This window comes from Alligator mississippiensis, chromosome 4, assembly GCF_030867095.1.
Source record: "Alligator mississippiensis isolate rAllMis1 chromosome 4, rAllMis1, whole genome shotgun sequence".
Classification (NCBI taxonomy): Eukaryota; Metazoa; Chordata; order Crocodylia; family Alligatoridae; genus Alligator; species Alligator mississippiensis.
The window spans coordinates 163,363,155-163,378,928 of NC_081827.1; the positions used below are offsets into that span (position 1 = coordinate 163,363,155).

A 15,774-nucleotide genomic window follows, 5' to 3' on the forward strand; every position below is an offset into this window, starting at 1 on the left:
GGAGGGGCTCGGGGGGAACTGCACCCCAAATTCTTGAAAGCAAAACTCACATTGCGTGTATGTGTTACACCACAAGGGGGTGAAAACAGCAGGGGTGGTGGCCCCTGGTGAGGCCACAAAGCCTGCCAAGTTTCAAGGTGATAGGTGCAGGGGTTTGGGGGGAACTGCACCTCAAGCTGCTGACCGGCAAAACTCATGACATAGATGACCCTGTGTGTGTTAAGGCACAGTGGGCTGAAAACTGCAGGGGTGGTGGCCCCTGCTCAGGCCACAAAGCCTGCCATGTTTTAAGGAGATAAGTGCAGGGGTTTGGGAGGAACTGTGCCTCAAGCTGCGGACAAGCAAAACTCGTGACATGGCTGACACTGCGTGTGTTAAGGTGCAGCAGGGTGAAAGCTGCAGGGATGGTAGCCCCTGCTGCAGCCACGAAGCCTGCCAGCTGTTGAGGAGATCGGTGCAGGGGGATTCTGGAGCCCTGCACCTCTGGCTGCTGACAGACAAAACTCATGACATGGGTGCTTGTGCAACTGTGTCTGACTTGGGGTTGGGCGGTGGGGGGGAACTACTGCAGGCCTGACTGCTAGGCTACTGTGTTACCAATCAATCATGATTCAGGCAGGGACCAGCTCAACACACAGTTGCTAGTGAATGTAACCAGTTAATTAGCATTAATTAACACCTACAAAACCAGAGACTAAGGAGAGGAAATAATGAATACAGACAATCAACTGCCCCAAGACAAAGACAGTCAGTTGTACAAGCACCCATGGTATGAGACTTGTCTGTCAGCAGCTAGGGGTACAGGGCCCCAGAACCCCCCTGCACCGATCTCCTTGACAGCTGGCAGGCATCACAGCCTCAGCAGGGGCTAGCAGGCCTGCAGCTTTCACCCCACTGCACCTTAACACACACAGTGTCACCCGTGTCACGAGTTTTACTCATCCGCAGCTTGAGGTGCAGTTCCCCCCAAGCCCCTGCATTTATCTCCTTGAAACTTGGCATGCTTTGTGGCCTGAGCAGTGGCCACCACCCCTGCAGTTTTCAGCCCACTGCTCCTTAACACACACAGGGTCATCTGTGTCAAGAGTTTTGCCTGTCAGCATCTTGAGGTGCATTTCCCCGCAAACCCCTGCACCTTTCAACTTGAAACTTGTCAGGCTTTGTGGCCTCACCAGGGGCCACCACCCCTGCTGTTTTCATCCCCCTGTGGTGTAACACATACACCTGACATGAGTTTTGCATTCAAGAATTTGGCGTACAGTGCCCCCCAAACCCCTGCACTGATCTTCTTGAAACTTGGCAGGGTTCATGCTCTCAGCAGAGGCTACCATCCCTGCAGGTTTCATACAAATCAGACAAAAAACAACAATGTTATAGATATTTCATTGATTCCCCATTTATACCCTATGGCCAGATCTCTGAGGCAGCTCCAAAGCTTTGGAGCTGCTTTGGCCAGATCGAAGCAGAAACCTGGTCCGGAGCTCTGGATTGGATCCCTGGAATCCGAAGCTTCTCCAGATCTGAAGCTGGATTGAATAGCTGCCTACTCGCACAGGCCTAAACAGGACCAGCTTGTGTCATCTGCTGTCTGGTGCCAGAGAGGTCTCAGACCTCCCAAGCAAAGACAAATAATTGCTGCTGTGTGTACTTGTTCTCTCTTTGCAGGAGGCCATTCAGACAGGTGAGGAACCAACTGTGTGAACTGTCTGAACTCTCAGTGGTGAATCACTGGGAATCATTCACACACTTGTGCTGCAGTGACAGGATTTTCCCAGTGAATGGTGCAATTAGAAATGGATAAAGTTGCCAGTCAGGGAATTCCATCTCTGCCTGAGACCAAGGAAAGGAGAGAATGGGGTATTGCTTATGGCTTGGTAGAAGGCTAGTCCCCAGTGGGCAAACAAAGCAGGGGAACACTGGTGTTGGAAGAGAGAAGGAAGGGGTGACTACCTAACCCTCATCATCTCCTTATTGTTAACTTAAATAAGAAAAGAAGCAACATGTTAAGAGCTTAAGGCCTAGATTTGCTTCCCTTCCGAGTCAGAAGTAGGACTGGACTTTGCCATTCTAGTTCCACTATTAACTGGGATCAGGTCCTGGGTCCTGGCTTGTTTCCCCTCCCCTGCAATCATATTTGCAGGGGAAGATTGGATCCATGAGCCAATAAAGGTATATGGAGATCAAAAACACAGATCCTGAGAAGTTACCTGTTAGGCTACTGCTGAATGCCAGACTGGCTGGGTTTTGATCAGGACTCCCAGAAGAGGGAGGTTTCCTGTACTGTGTCCCTGACCGGCAGAGATGGGGACTACACAACACAGGCCTGCTCTGAAACAAGCTTTTGTTGAGGGCAGGTCCATTCCAGTGTATCTTTCATGTCAACAATTCTAGGGAACTTCCTTTTTAGCTGCTGAGTTTTAGGGCTGTTGAGACCTGTCCTGGGAAAGACTAAATAGCATGGATAGAAACAAAAGCACTGTGCTTCACTCCTCGCCTTGGTATGTGATCGGCCAATGCTGCTCATATTTTTGCAGTGATGCTCCCAAGAGGTGAAGAGGGCAAAATTCTTACATATATTCCCCTGCTATTATATGAGCCTTTGTTAATGAACAAGCAAGCTATTTGCTCATGACAATGTCCTTTACCTTTCAACAACCAGCCAGTGTCTTTTTCATTGTTTGGTTTCTGCTGGGTATATGTATTGCTGTGGAACATGGTTACAGGGAATCTAGCTGCCAGCGGCCTTCCCAATTTCTTCTCATTAGATTTCTTCATTAGGTTAAGAAAAAGAGCAAAAGCATTATCCACTGATGCTAACAGACCACAATAACCCTATGCCGTTCAAACCTGTACTCTACCCAGAACTTCATTATTCTTTGAAGAGTTGCATAATTTATTTTTTTAGATGGATGTTCTTGATCATGTACTTTCTTGCTGCAGATCTGTATCTAAACATACAAGGGAAGAGGTAATACCTGCAACATGCCCATTGTTGGAACAGATCCAGATACTATGCCCTAAATGATTTTTTTTTTAATATCAAGGGAGTTAATTGCTTGTGAAAGGTGGAAAGCCTGGGAGACTGAAGTCTTTTGTTAACTCACAGAATAGCTGTAGCTAAGGAGGTTTCTCTGATACTTGCTTGTTAACATGAATCACCACTACCTGAGGGACCTGGCGGGTGTGGGAGGGGGAGCTTAGCAGTTAAGAGCCTCCTCAGGTCTTTGGCACCCTGCTCTGCTAACAAGAGGGGGGAAGGCAGTTTTGGAGGTGCTTTTTTGACAGTGTGTTTATTAGGAGCTATGCTGGAGTCTGGTGGGCAGCAGTGAATGCAAATGAATGATGGTTGCTATCTAGTTAGATTCAAGCTGTTGACGTAATGATTAAAAGCTTACTCTCCCGCAGTCCAGCTCACTGGTTGAGATCCTACCTGTGTGCAGTAACTGTCATTAAACAAAGATACAGTCACTATGCACTCCTATACAAAGAGGGGACCTGAATTAGAGATTTCATGAGTATATGTTGCAAAGTTTTGCTTGTTTTTTATATTGATTTCAGCTTATGAATAAGAATGGTTCCACTGCAGGGGCTGCTAATGGGCCAGCTAAGTACATTTTAAACATCTCAGTTACAAACCTCAGCCTGTGTAGGTATCTGAGCGAAGGGGTGGCATTGCATTTTAGAGTGGGGAGCATAATTTGTAATAAAATTGCATTTTAGAGTGGGGAGCTTATTTTGTAATAACATCTTTGGCTCAAAAGAGGGGCTGATTACCAACACAAAGGTTGAAAATACCAGGAGCATGAATGGATGAGAACTCACCAGAGGACGGAAACAAATTAATCTGGAAGACAATGAAGGGGCTCCACCCAGGCAGAAGTCAAAATCTATTGCAAATCATTTCTGAGGCAATGCAATATAGATTTTTGTACTGTGACTGGAGACTGAAGGTCTATCCCTGGCTTTGATACTGGCTTGCTGTGTAACCTTAAGCAAGTCACTTACCTCTCTGTACTTCAAGTTCCCCATCCGTGGTATGGGGATAACACTACCTTTCCAAAGTGCTCTGAGATCTATTCGTGAGAAGAGCTGGTACAACTATTTTCGCCGTCAGGAACTCATACTGCAGTGAACACTGGAGGAAGGAAACAATACAGCATGTATTATCAACAGCTGAGACTCTGGGAACATCCCAGCAAAGCCTGAGCCAATTAGATACATTCAGAAAGCAATTGCAGAGCCACCACAACTTCATCCTGAATCCCCAAACACAGGCTGTGCTTCTGATTCCCACCAGTCACTTCCTTTTGCTAACCCAACAGGCATTTTTAGTCCAAATGGGCATATGCCATTTTTGCAGCTGCTAGGACAGTGGGCTGGGAATGTGATCTGCCTTTTCACACTACAGGATAGAGTTAGCTTCTTAGCAATAAAACCACAGCAGAAAAAAAACCAACACTGGTTTTCCTGCTGCTTTTTCACATCAGTAACGGTCCAGCTCTATCATTATACTCAGTCTCTTAACAGCAAATTCCCATCTGGAAGATGGGATGGATTGAACCATCAGCAAGTTCATGGATGATACTAAGCCAGGGGGGTGTAGTAGATACACTGGAAGGGAGGGTTCAGAGTGACCTAGACAAATTGAAGGATTGAGCCAAAAGAAATCTCATGAAGTTCAACAAAGACAAGTGCGAAGTCCTGCACTTAGGATGGAAGAATCCCATGCACTGCCAGAGCCTGGGGACTGACTGTTAAGCAATAGCTCTGCAGAAAAGGACCTAGGGGTTACAGTGGACAATAAGATGGACATAAGCCAGCAGTGTGCCCTTGTTGCCAAGAAGGCTAACAGCATACAGGGCTGCATTGGTAGGAGTGATACCAGCAGATGGAGGGAAGTAGTTATACTGATCCATTCTGCACTGGTGAGGCCACATCTGGAGTACTATGTCCAGTTTTGGGACTCCTGCTTTAGAAAGGATGTGGACAAGTTGGAGAGAGTCCAGTGGAGGGCAACAAAAATGGTGAGGGAGCTGTGGGACATGACTTATAAGGAGAGGCTGAGGGAATTGGGGTTATTTAGTCTACGGAAGAGAAGACTGAGGGGGGATTTGATAGCAGCCTTTAACTACCTGAAGGGTGGTTCCAAATAGCTAGAGCTAGACTGTTTTCAGTGGTGACAGATGACAGAACAAGGAGCAACCATCTCAAGTTGTAGCAAGGGAAGTTTAGGTTCGATATTAGGAAGAATCTTCTTATGGGGAGGGTAGTAAAACACTGGAGCAGGTTACCCAGAGAGGTGGGGGAATCTTCATCCTTGGAGGTTTTTAAGACCCAGCTAGACAAAGCTTTGGCTGGAATGATCTAGTTGGGAATGGTCCTGCTTCGAGCAGGGGATTGGACTAAATGACCTCTTGAAATCCCTTCCAACTCTCATTTTGTATGATTCTATGATTCAAATTACAGAGGCAACTATTCCTATGGCTTTATTGCCTCACCAGCCCATGTGCCTTCAGCCCTGCACTGCTTGATTAAAACCATCCACTTTCCATTTTTACTACTTATTTCCCATAGTTTGTCACATGGGCAAATATGGCCCTTCTCCAGTTACAACCTTGGAAATACCCTACATTTCCCATACCTGAACAATAATCCCATGCCTAGGAGAGAGATTGAAGTTCGAAGCCCTTCTCTAATTCTAGCCCCTTATCTAAGATTGATACTTAAGTAGAAATGACCAGTGAGGCTCTGTGTGGAGTTACGGGATCCTTGTCAAATATGGCTGAGATTAATTCACACTCTGACTGCTAGGTCTGTACTTGTTTTTCTGAGAGAGATCCCAGCTGGAAAGATGCCAGTGGACTCCAAGTGACTTTGGATGAGCTGCAAATAAAGGACATGTGCCATAGAGCGCTTGAGTCAGCACCTTTTTATTGGCTCCGGACTCCCATGCCAAAGCTAATAAACAGATTTGAGAGTAAATTCATGATTTAAGATTTTCACATGCAACTCAGAGTCACAATGGAGGGTTCAGAGGCTGCACTAGGTGGAGACTGAATGTCTTCATGTCTCTGGTGTAACAGTGTCAAGTTAAAGCGTAGCCCTGAGCAATAATTGCCTTCTCTTCTAAGTCACACCCAACTGTTTGGAAATGAAAAAGAAACATAAGGACACACCCTTTTCTGAGGCAAAGCATTTGTAGTGGAATGTGACAAAATGATCAAGAAGAAGAGAGACAAAAAGCCATGCTGGAAATTGGCTCAGACTTTCAGGGTGATGAAAAGCCTGGGGAATGTAAGAGAGACACAGGGATGTGGCAATAGCAACGCCCCCTAATTCTGGCTATAAAGGGAGCTCCAAGTCAGGTGAAGTTAGTGCTCTGCCTCTTTCACAACTGAGCTGGGTGCCTCTCTTATGCTCTAGATCCTCTGTTACCCTTCATCATGACTACCAGCGTCAGACAATATTCCTCTTCGACCTCCCTCAAGGGGCTGGGTGGCTTTGGTGGTGGTTCCAGCCGAGGGCCCTCAGTGCGTCTCAGTGGAGGTGCCTACAGAGCTCCAACTATCCATGGGGGATCAGGTGGCTACTCGGTCTCCTCCTCTCGAATGGTCTCTGGCTTCGGCGGTGGTCTGGGTGGTGGCTATGGAGGGAGCTACTGTAGCAGTGTGGGAGGAGGCTTTGGTGGTGGCAACTTTGGTGGTGGCAGCTTCAGTGGTGGCAGCTTTGGTGGTGGATTTGGTGGTGGACTTGGTGGTGGACTTGGTGGTGGCTCAGGCGGAGGCTTTGGTGGTGGACTTGGCTTTGGTGGGCCCTTTGGGGGAGGCGATGGCATTCTCCCTGCTGGGGAGAAGGAAACCATGCAGAATCTGAACGACCGCCTGGCTGCCTACCTGGACAAGGTGCGCGCTCTGGAGGAGGCCAACAGTGAGCTGGAGATTAAGATCAGGGACTGGTATAAGAAGCAAGGCCCAGGTCCAGACCGTGACTACAGCCCATATTACAGGACCATCGAGGATCTGAGGAATAAGGTATGGCACTGAAGTAGGACATTTCTGGTCTAAGGTGCTATTAAGGTGACCACAAGGGTACTGCAAAGCAACAGTGTAACTTGCAGCTGAAAATCAAGTGAAAGCAAAAGGTCTCATTAGCCTGTATTTGAAAATATGAAGGATGTGGACTTAGTGCTTTGACAACCTCAATTATTATGTTCCTCCAAAAAGGTGCATGTAACAGACATGAGAGGCAGTAATGCAGCAGCAGAGTTTTATGGATATTAGTTCATATTGATAATGCATTTGATTTTGCTGAGTCTATGGAAAATTAATTCACAGGTGAAGATTCTAGCTGTATACCAACCATGATTCTATTTTGTGTTTCAAGGTTTCATGATAGTGTGACTGCATGTGTACAGTCAAGCCATTTGCAATTTGTTGTCAATTGCTTTGGCTTTGTCAGTCCTAGGCTGAGTTTTGGGACTTGAAAATCTAAGGAGGGAACCAAATAATGACAAGCATGTTGCCTACCTTCTGCTATTATCTCAATCCTAGGCTTTTTGGGGCAGATTGTCTCCCTGCTGATTTGGTTTCCTGTGTTGTCATCTTGAGCAGGTTGATTTTCTTCCTCCTGCTCTTTTCATTTTTCACTTACAAGTGATTGTTAGTAAACCCAGGGATCTGTATTCTATTTCCCCTCGTGTGTTTAACTGGCAGTTTTTTAGCCATGCAAGTGGCCTTCTTTTTGCTTACATGTGGGGAGCAATTCAGTTTCCCTTGCACTGTGAACAAGCAAGCATGTGTGTAGACTGAGTGTGGTCAATGGGCCATGCACTGGCTGGGTAGAGGTGTGCATCTATGTACAGGTGTACCTGAGTATAAGTGATGCGAAAAGGGACCATAAGTGATGGAAAAAGGGGAGGAAAGAGAAGGATGAGGAGGGGAATCCCTTTATGTTTTAGTCCTTACAATTGAGTGGTTAGAGCACTCATCCAGAAAGCTGGAGAAAACTGCGAGAAATGTGCTATTTAGATACACTCAAAGTAAACAGAATTCTGCCCAAGGGCATGATGGACATTAGAGAGTAACTGGCCTGGAAGGGACCAGCAGGATCAGGCGTCTCTGCACAGAGATGGGATTTGTTGTTTCATGCGGAGGCGCTCAAGGATGCAGAGGAGCTGTCAAAGAATGCCTATTGCCCATTTTCAAGCCCTTTGTACGGCTCCACATTTCAGTTCTTTCCTCACAGCCTGTCTTGCATCTCACTGGACATCCAGGGTGTGTTACATGTAGCTGAGTATGCATTACAAACATCAGTTACTGTGAGCATCCTCTCAGTACACTCCATTCCTCTTCTTGCTTCCTTCCCATAAGTGAATTTGAATGAGATCATTAAAGAGCAAGCAGGAACAGGCTTTGCCAAACCACAGCCATAGCAATGGTCTTCCAGCTCTGCCTGCGACAGTCACCTCCATATAGTGCATCAGAGTTTAGGTGGTCTCCCCCTCACTAGTAACTGTTTGAGAACTATTTCATTCTGTATGTGGGGAGAAGGAGGGAGATTCTTTCTTGAACTGTGTGTGTCTAGCATGTACCCTGAAGCATGAGATGGAGTGTTCTTATTATTCCATGCACATCTTAGGAGACATTATTTATGCTTATGGGTAATTTGGAAAGAGAGACATGGGGCAGTGTGACACAGCTCGCTCACTTCATTTTAACTTAGACACAGCTCATTTCTCTTTGTAGAAGTCATCCAGTGATGCCCCAGACCCTTCCTTAATCACAAATCTTAGCTTGTACCTCTCAGCAACAAGAGGAGCTTTTCAGACTCTTTTTTCACTGGCTCTCATGTCTTCTTGCCTCCAGATCCTTTCTGCCACTGTCGAAAATGCCAACCTCCTCTTGCAGATTGACAATGCCAGGCTGACAGCTGATGACTTCAGGACCAAGTAAGTTCCACTCTCCCTTTGGAGTGGAAACAAGGAAGCAACTGTCCAAGATGAGAATGGTGCAATTAAAGTTCCTTGGCCAGCATACATGAACACTGACTGGGAAAGAGGGAGTTTCTTAGCAGTTTTCATTGGTCCTGAGGAAGCTTTGACATAATGAGAACAATAACAACAAAAGCCAAAACAGCAAATAAGTGAATGAATCTCATTAGGAGTTTGAGAAATGTTGTGTTTTCAGTAGAATTTTTAAATTTTATTTATATCACAAAAAGGACCTGATCTATTTTGAATGTTGCCCAAAACAGACAGGTGGGGGCAATGGTGCTTCAATTAATTTAGCCAGGGGGAAGTACACATTGATGGTGAAGTGTAAACCTGTTAGTTAAATGTGGTACAGGTTGCCAGTATACCAAGTGAAGTTATTGGTCTTTCCAAATACCTGGTTAGCACTAGTGCTGTTTTATCAATTGGCTAGTGCACCTCACTCACTGGATTACCTACCACTGTGGGTGTTAAGACATGGGAAGGATGGTGGTAATATGGACCAAAGGGGGTGGCAATCAAAGGTGACCCACTGACAGTGGCTGGATGGCTTCTCATGTCTGTTTCTTAATCTATTTTGTGTTTCAAGGTTTGAGACGGAGCAAGCCCTGCGTATGAGTGTCGAGGGTGACATCAATGGCTTGCGTAGAGTCCTGGATGAGCTGACCTTGGCCAAAGCTGACCTGGAGATGCAGCTCGAGAACCTCAGTGAAGAGCTGGCTTACCTCAAGAAGAACCACGAAGAGGTAAGGACAACGCTAAGCACAAGAGCAGAGCCTCTGAATGGTAGCTAAGAGTCAATGGAAATAGGTCAGGCCCAAGCAGCAGGACTTGTTCTGAGGCCTGGGGCTGCAGCAAAAGAACTTTCAGGGATAAGCCAGCAGGGAATAATTCATACTTTACAGCTACATACCCTCTGTGGCCCCAGGTAAGACTCATTTACTCCTTCATATTTCAGAGGCTAGCACTGGAGCTGTGTGTGGGATCAGAATTTTGCCTCATGGGCGGGAAGTCACCTGTGCTTTCTTTATTATTTGTGCTTCTCTGAACTAAGTAAAATGAAACCGCGAAATGCAGATTTCTTCAGATGGGATCTTGTTATGACCTGATTAGTGGCAATGACAGAGGCCTTTGTTAGGATGAGATCCCCACTGTGCTACTTGCTAAACAAACATAAGGCCTCTTCCTGGCAAAGCTAAGATTTTGACAATGGGAAGGGCCTCCTTAGATGGGCTGCAGGAACACTGTACCGTTATGATGTGGATGAACATAATGGGTTGGCTTTGTCATAGGAAATGAATGCCCTACGCAGCCAGGTCGGTGGAGAGATCACTGTAGAGATGGATGCTGCTCCAGGAGTTGACCTGACCAAGGTCCTGGCTGAAATGCGCGAGCAGTACGAGCACCTGGCCGACAAAAACCGCAGAGAGGCTGAGCAGTGGTTCTTCAAGCAGGTATGTATCGGTTGCATGGAGAACAGTGACTCCATGACACACCTGGCTGGTAGCCAAGATTTACTTGCTGTAACCAGTGCAGTAATGGCCTTGTCCTCCCTTATTCCAGACAGAAGAACTAAACAAAGAAGTTGCCATCAACACAGAACAGCTTCAGAGCGGCAAGAGTGAGATCATGGAGCTCCGGCGCACCATCCAGGGGCTGGAGATTGACCTGCAGTCCCAGCTTAGCATGGTGTGTGGCACTGACTTCTCATGGGCAAGCAGAGAGATGAGTGACCCCTTATTTTTCCCTCTCCCTGAATTCCTTTCCCTCTGCTCTCCCTTCTCAGAAAGCCGCCCTGGAAGGCACCTTGGCTGACACAGAAGCCCGCTATGGCTCCCAGCTGGCGCAGATCCAGGGCCTGATCACCAGCGTGGAGGAGCAGCTGGCTGAGCTCCGGTGTGACATGGAGCGGCAGAACCATGAGTACAAGATCCTCCTGGACGTCAAGTGCCGGCTGGAACAGGAGATCGCCACGTATCGCCGGTTGCTGGAGGGCGAGGATGTCCAGTATGTGAATGGAGTTGACTAGATAGAATGATATGGGGCAGGGAGAAGCCTCTGAAACAACTATGTCCTCTAGAGCCTTGTTTTGAGTGAATATCCAAGAATGAGTGGCCCAGAGGCTCTCTGCTGTTATCTCTCTAGTCAGACCCTGACATGGGAGAGATTCAGTTTCTGAATTACAGTGCATAACATACCCTCTCTTTCTCCTTCTAGGGATCAGAGCTGTATAGCCATTACCATAAAATTTCAGCTGTTAGGACTTAAATTCTGTTCCCAGCTCCTTCTGTGACTCTATGAAGCTAAACTGACTAACATATCTCACAGGGGGGTCCGAGGAGCATTTAATGGGTGTGTCTAAATTACCTCGACACCCTACAAATCTTTCCAAGATTGTGTTTCTGCCTCAAATTTTAATGCTAGATCATTAGTGGCCAACCTTTTTGGCAAGCATGACATAGCTTAAGTCCAAAGTATGAGACAGTGCCACTGTAATAATTAGATATTGCATTGCAGAGTGCTACTGAATTTTGTCACCACCAGGACACAACAACACTGAATTTGGAGGCATCTACCCTGCAGCTCCTATGGGGCCAGACCCTTGAGCCAGCATTGACTCATGATTTTTGACCTCTCCCTATTGGCTGCATTGATTCCTGTCCTCTCCTAAACTACCACTTTGATCCCAGCCCCCTACCTGACTGCTGCTCCAATACCCACCCCTTCCCCAATCTGTCATGTGCCACACACACTGGCTGCCCATGCCCCTTGTGGCACTCTTCCTGTGGGTTGGCCACCACTGCAGTAGGTAATTTTAAGGACAGGACACTAGTGATTCACATGTTGATGCAATAAAGAAATTAGTCAGATTGGGTTTTAAATAATTATCTTCCCCCATGAGAGGCCAGCCCATTTGTTCTATCACTTACTGCATCCTTTTCTTTTTGCCCATGATTTTAACTTGCCCTCATTTCTCTCTTCTTGTAGCATGTCTTCACAGTACTCCACCCAGTTTATCAAAGAAGGTAAGGGGTTTTTCTTGTCTGAAAAATTCATCACACACTCTCATATCTCATCCTTAACAACTACCATCCCAGAAGGTCTCCTTTATTAGTGGGTTCAGAATATGAATGATAAGGAATTATTCCTCCAACATATTAAAGACATTGTTGAGACAAATGTCTGTGCATGAATGAAAACAGGGCGATGGATTCATGAAAATTAAGTTGTGCAGTTAAATCAACTGTATAAAAAAGTCAATATTTGGCTGTCAAATGTTTCACATTTAAACTCTGTTTTGGCAGAAATGTGTGTTTCCATCATAATGAGCTCATTTTCAGAAATATGTCTGCTTTCCAAGGAAATTTTTAACCATTTGCAAGACAAACAAACAAACAAACATAAAAAAAATGAAAGGAAAAAATATAATTTTTTTTGGATTTTTGGGTTCTCAGTTTTTCCAAAGATTGACATTTTCAATCAATGTACCAGCTCCAGCCAATATGCCCTTTCCTTTCATTTCTGTGTTCTACAAAGGCTAGTGTGAAGTAGCCTCTCCTTCATATTCCAGTACAGTACTGGGAGGTCCCATCTACTTGAAAAGAAAATGTATTAGTCTAATCATGTATTTGCTTCCTTTGAAAAACAATGCTAAATTCATAACTCTCCCTCAATCACTTTAGATCTGTGATTCTCAGCCAGTGTGCCATGGCCCCTTGGAGTGTCATGAGATCCTTTTCAGGGTGCTGTGGTGTGCTGCTCAATATCAGCACTGTGAGGTGTGCAAACACCTATACACATGATTCACAGATAAACCCAGAGATTTCAAATAGGAATCCAGAGTGTCAAAATCATCCTGCCCTGCTGTGGTCTTTCTGAGTTCTCTGCAACAGAGCGATGATGGCTGCCATCCTAGTGCCCCTTCTAAGACAGAGCCCAAGGCTGGTGCCACGATTACCCACCCCTTTTTTACACGACTGCATGTCTCTCCTCCTCCCCTAGTAACAGCTTCCTCTTTTTTTCTTCTGTGTAGGACCTAAGACCACTCGTCAGGTCCGCACGATCGTTGAGGAAGTCCAGGACGGAAAGGTGATTTCTTCCCGTGAGCAGGTCCACCTTTCACCCCGCTAAGACCACAGGCCGCTCCAGGCCTAGGCACTTTGGATGCATCCGAATCATTATTTTCACAGCCAAGGGAAAGACAACTCCACGCCATGTGCTGAAGATGGGTGCTTCTGCCATAAGCTTGAACAGGCCTGGGTTATGCAGAGCGTTCAGCTCAGTTAGTGTGTTCCTTCCCATTCTACCACTGTGTTCCTCACCCTTCTGTAAATGCTTCACTATGCTCTGCCTGTAAACGTCCAATAAAGCTTTTCATTTCGTTCATGCAAATTACGAGTTTTGCCTCGGTAATTCTAGGTTGACACAGACCTCGTGGGGGCATTGGTGCTGTTTGTTAGGACTGCTGCCAACACTCACAGGCTGCTAGGGGATGGAGGTGTTCAAAAGTTCACTGCAAGGCACTATATGCTAGATTACCATGTGATTTGAATTAGTACCCCCAAACTGCATGCCAAGTCAAAGCCCTAAGTGCTTTACTGAACACGTCCAGCGTGGCTGGGGGTTTACAGAGGAACTGATGAAATAGTCTCAGATATCTTTTCCCAGGCTGAAGTGGTCTCAGGATGTGAAACCTGAGATAGATCCTTAATGAATCCTGTCAGGCTTGGGTCTTCTGCAGTTCTGTAAGGGGCACATGGATCATTGTTGGCCATTATACAGGGTCAGGGCAAAAATAAGACTTCCTCAACTTAGTGAATCTGAGCCAAGGAGCATAATGCACAATGAAAACCACAAGCACATTCACAGTCAACTGTGTATAATTATCAAATCTTTTAGCTCCCTCTCAGCACTGGCTGAGTTATACAGGCAATAGTGCTTTGTGGTAATGAATGGCATCTTCACCTGCAATAACATTTCAGTGACATTCAATGAGAATTCCTTAGCATGACAAGCTACACGAGCGGCTGCCAAGGTGCGAGGAAAGGATAGACCCCTTGGATATCTGTGAGCTTTGACTATGGTCCATGTGGAATAAGATTACTGCATGCTGGGTTTGAGCTTCTACATATGTTTGTCTTTAAAAGTCACTCCTAATCCATGGTACACTCCGCCTCTGCTTCTCACCTCTCCCAACAGGAGCAGTGGCTCCTGGAAAGCAAATCTAGGTACTGAGTCCTGGTTAGCTTCTGCCATGGTCTCTGCTTTCAGGTAGTTCTTTGCCCCTTGACTAGGGCTACTGAAACCAATGAGATGATTCATGGGGTGGTGTTGTGGAGCATATGGAAGGCTGGCACAACCTGGCCTCTGATTTTAAGTCCTTTCCTCCAGGAAATTTGCTGTGATTTTACCATTGGCAGCTAACAGCGAGAGTTCTGGTTCTCCCCAAAAAGCTGGGAAGGAACCTTTCAGTTGTATTTTAGAGTGTCTATTGTTGCAGTCTACATGTGCCATTAATGTGCAGCAATAGACTGCAGAGCTTATTGCTCCACAGTTTATTACCCCTGGGAAGCTCCACGGTATGTGGTTTACATGTGTGCCCAGACCGCAGCACAACATTGAGCTGGGTTGCAGCAGCCCTGGCAGGTAGAGGGCCTGGGGGTGTCAGCCAGCCAGCCTGGGACTGCTCTGACTGGGCGCAATGTGCTGTGGAGGAGCTGGCTGGGGCACAAGGGTGCTTTAGTGTGGGGCTAGCCGGCAGGCAGCCTCTGTACTGAAGCACCTTCATGCTCCAGCTAGCCACCTCCATGTTTACATGTGCACTGCTGTGCACAAAAAACTCTGCAGCAGGGTAGGACTTGTAAATACAAGTCCTACCCTGCTGCAGAGTTTATTAGTTTCATGTGCCCTAATAGGGACGCATGTGTAGATTCTGAAGCATTTACTGTGCAGTTAATTAGTCCAAGCTTCTGTGGCTATGCGGTTATTGTTATCTGAGTTAGCTGAATTAATATTAGCTTGGGACATGTACTGCAGTCACACCTCTGCCCTAGACAGGGTTGACGTACCCTCTGTTTTAGAATTTTACAACCTACATGACCCCTTACCATCCTGCTCAGATGCTACTGAGGTGTCTATACATGTGAGCTGTGGATGGAGGGGAGGGGAGGGGAGGGGAGGGGAGGGGAGGGGAGGGGAGAGGAGAGGGAAGGGGCAGGATCAGAAAAACAGTTGTGGGAAAACAGTTCCATGTTCTGGAAGCCATGTCTGCATTTTTGTATTATTGTGGATGTGCTTGGGCAAGATTCTTGTCCCAAAGCGCTTTCAGTTAAAACAAATTTGGAGGGTTTTTTTTGCTTGTTTCTTTTAATGAGAGCTCTTTGGGGCAGGGCTTTGTCTTTTTCTTCTTTTGTGAAGTGCCAGACACACCCTGGTGCTATAGAAATAGAAATTTTCTCAGGATGAAAGTCCCTTTCATGACTCCTGCTACTGCAGAGCCAGTGTACAACTGGTGCAGAGGTAAGAGCTTATCTCTGTCCTGCTTTGAATATCAATAATTGAACTCAAACCTCAGGAAATTTGTTGATGAACATAATTTTGGATAGTGGCTCAGGTAGACAGACAGGCACAGCTTGAGACAGGAGGATAGAGGTTAAAATAAAAACTTGTCACTTTTCAGGCAAAATTAAACATATGTGATATGAAATTTAATTGGCAGAGACTTTAAAAAGAGACATCAAAGTTGACTGTTAATGTCCTTTTTTAACAGAGAGGCAAGGATTTGC

At 46.1% G+C, this 15,774-nt stretch overlaps 1 protein-coding gene across 1 annotated transcript; it reads left to right on the forward strand.

The window, feature by feature from the left end:
• The first annotated feature begins 6,265 nt into the window (after window positions 1–6,265).
• Window positions 6,266–13,381, forward strand: LOC102570783 (keratin, type I cytoskeletal 14-like). Its single transcript, XM_006264539.4, has 8 exons — window positions 6,266–7,031; window positions 8,865–8,947; window positions 9,579–9,735; window positions 10,282–10,443; window positions 10,553–10,678; window positions 10,776–10,996; window positions 11,978–12,015; window positions 13,023–13,381. The coding sequence occupies exons 1-8, from the start codon at window positions 6,444–6,446 to the stop codon at window positions 13,118–13,120; spliced, it is 1,473 nt and encodes a 490-aa protein (XP_006264601.1). The 5' UTR covers window positions 6,266–6,443; the 3' UTR covers window positions 13,121–13,381.
• The last annotated feature ends 2,393 nt before the right edge of the window (window positions 13,382–15,774 follow it).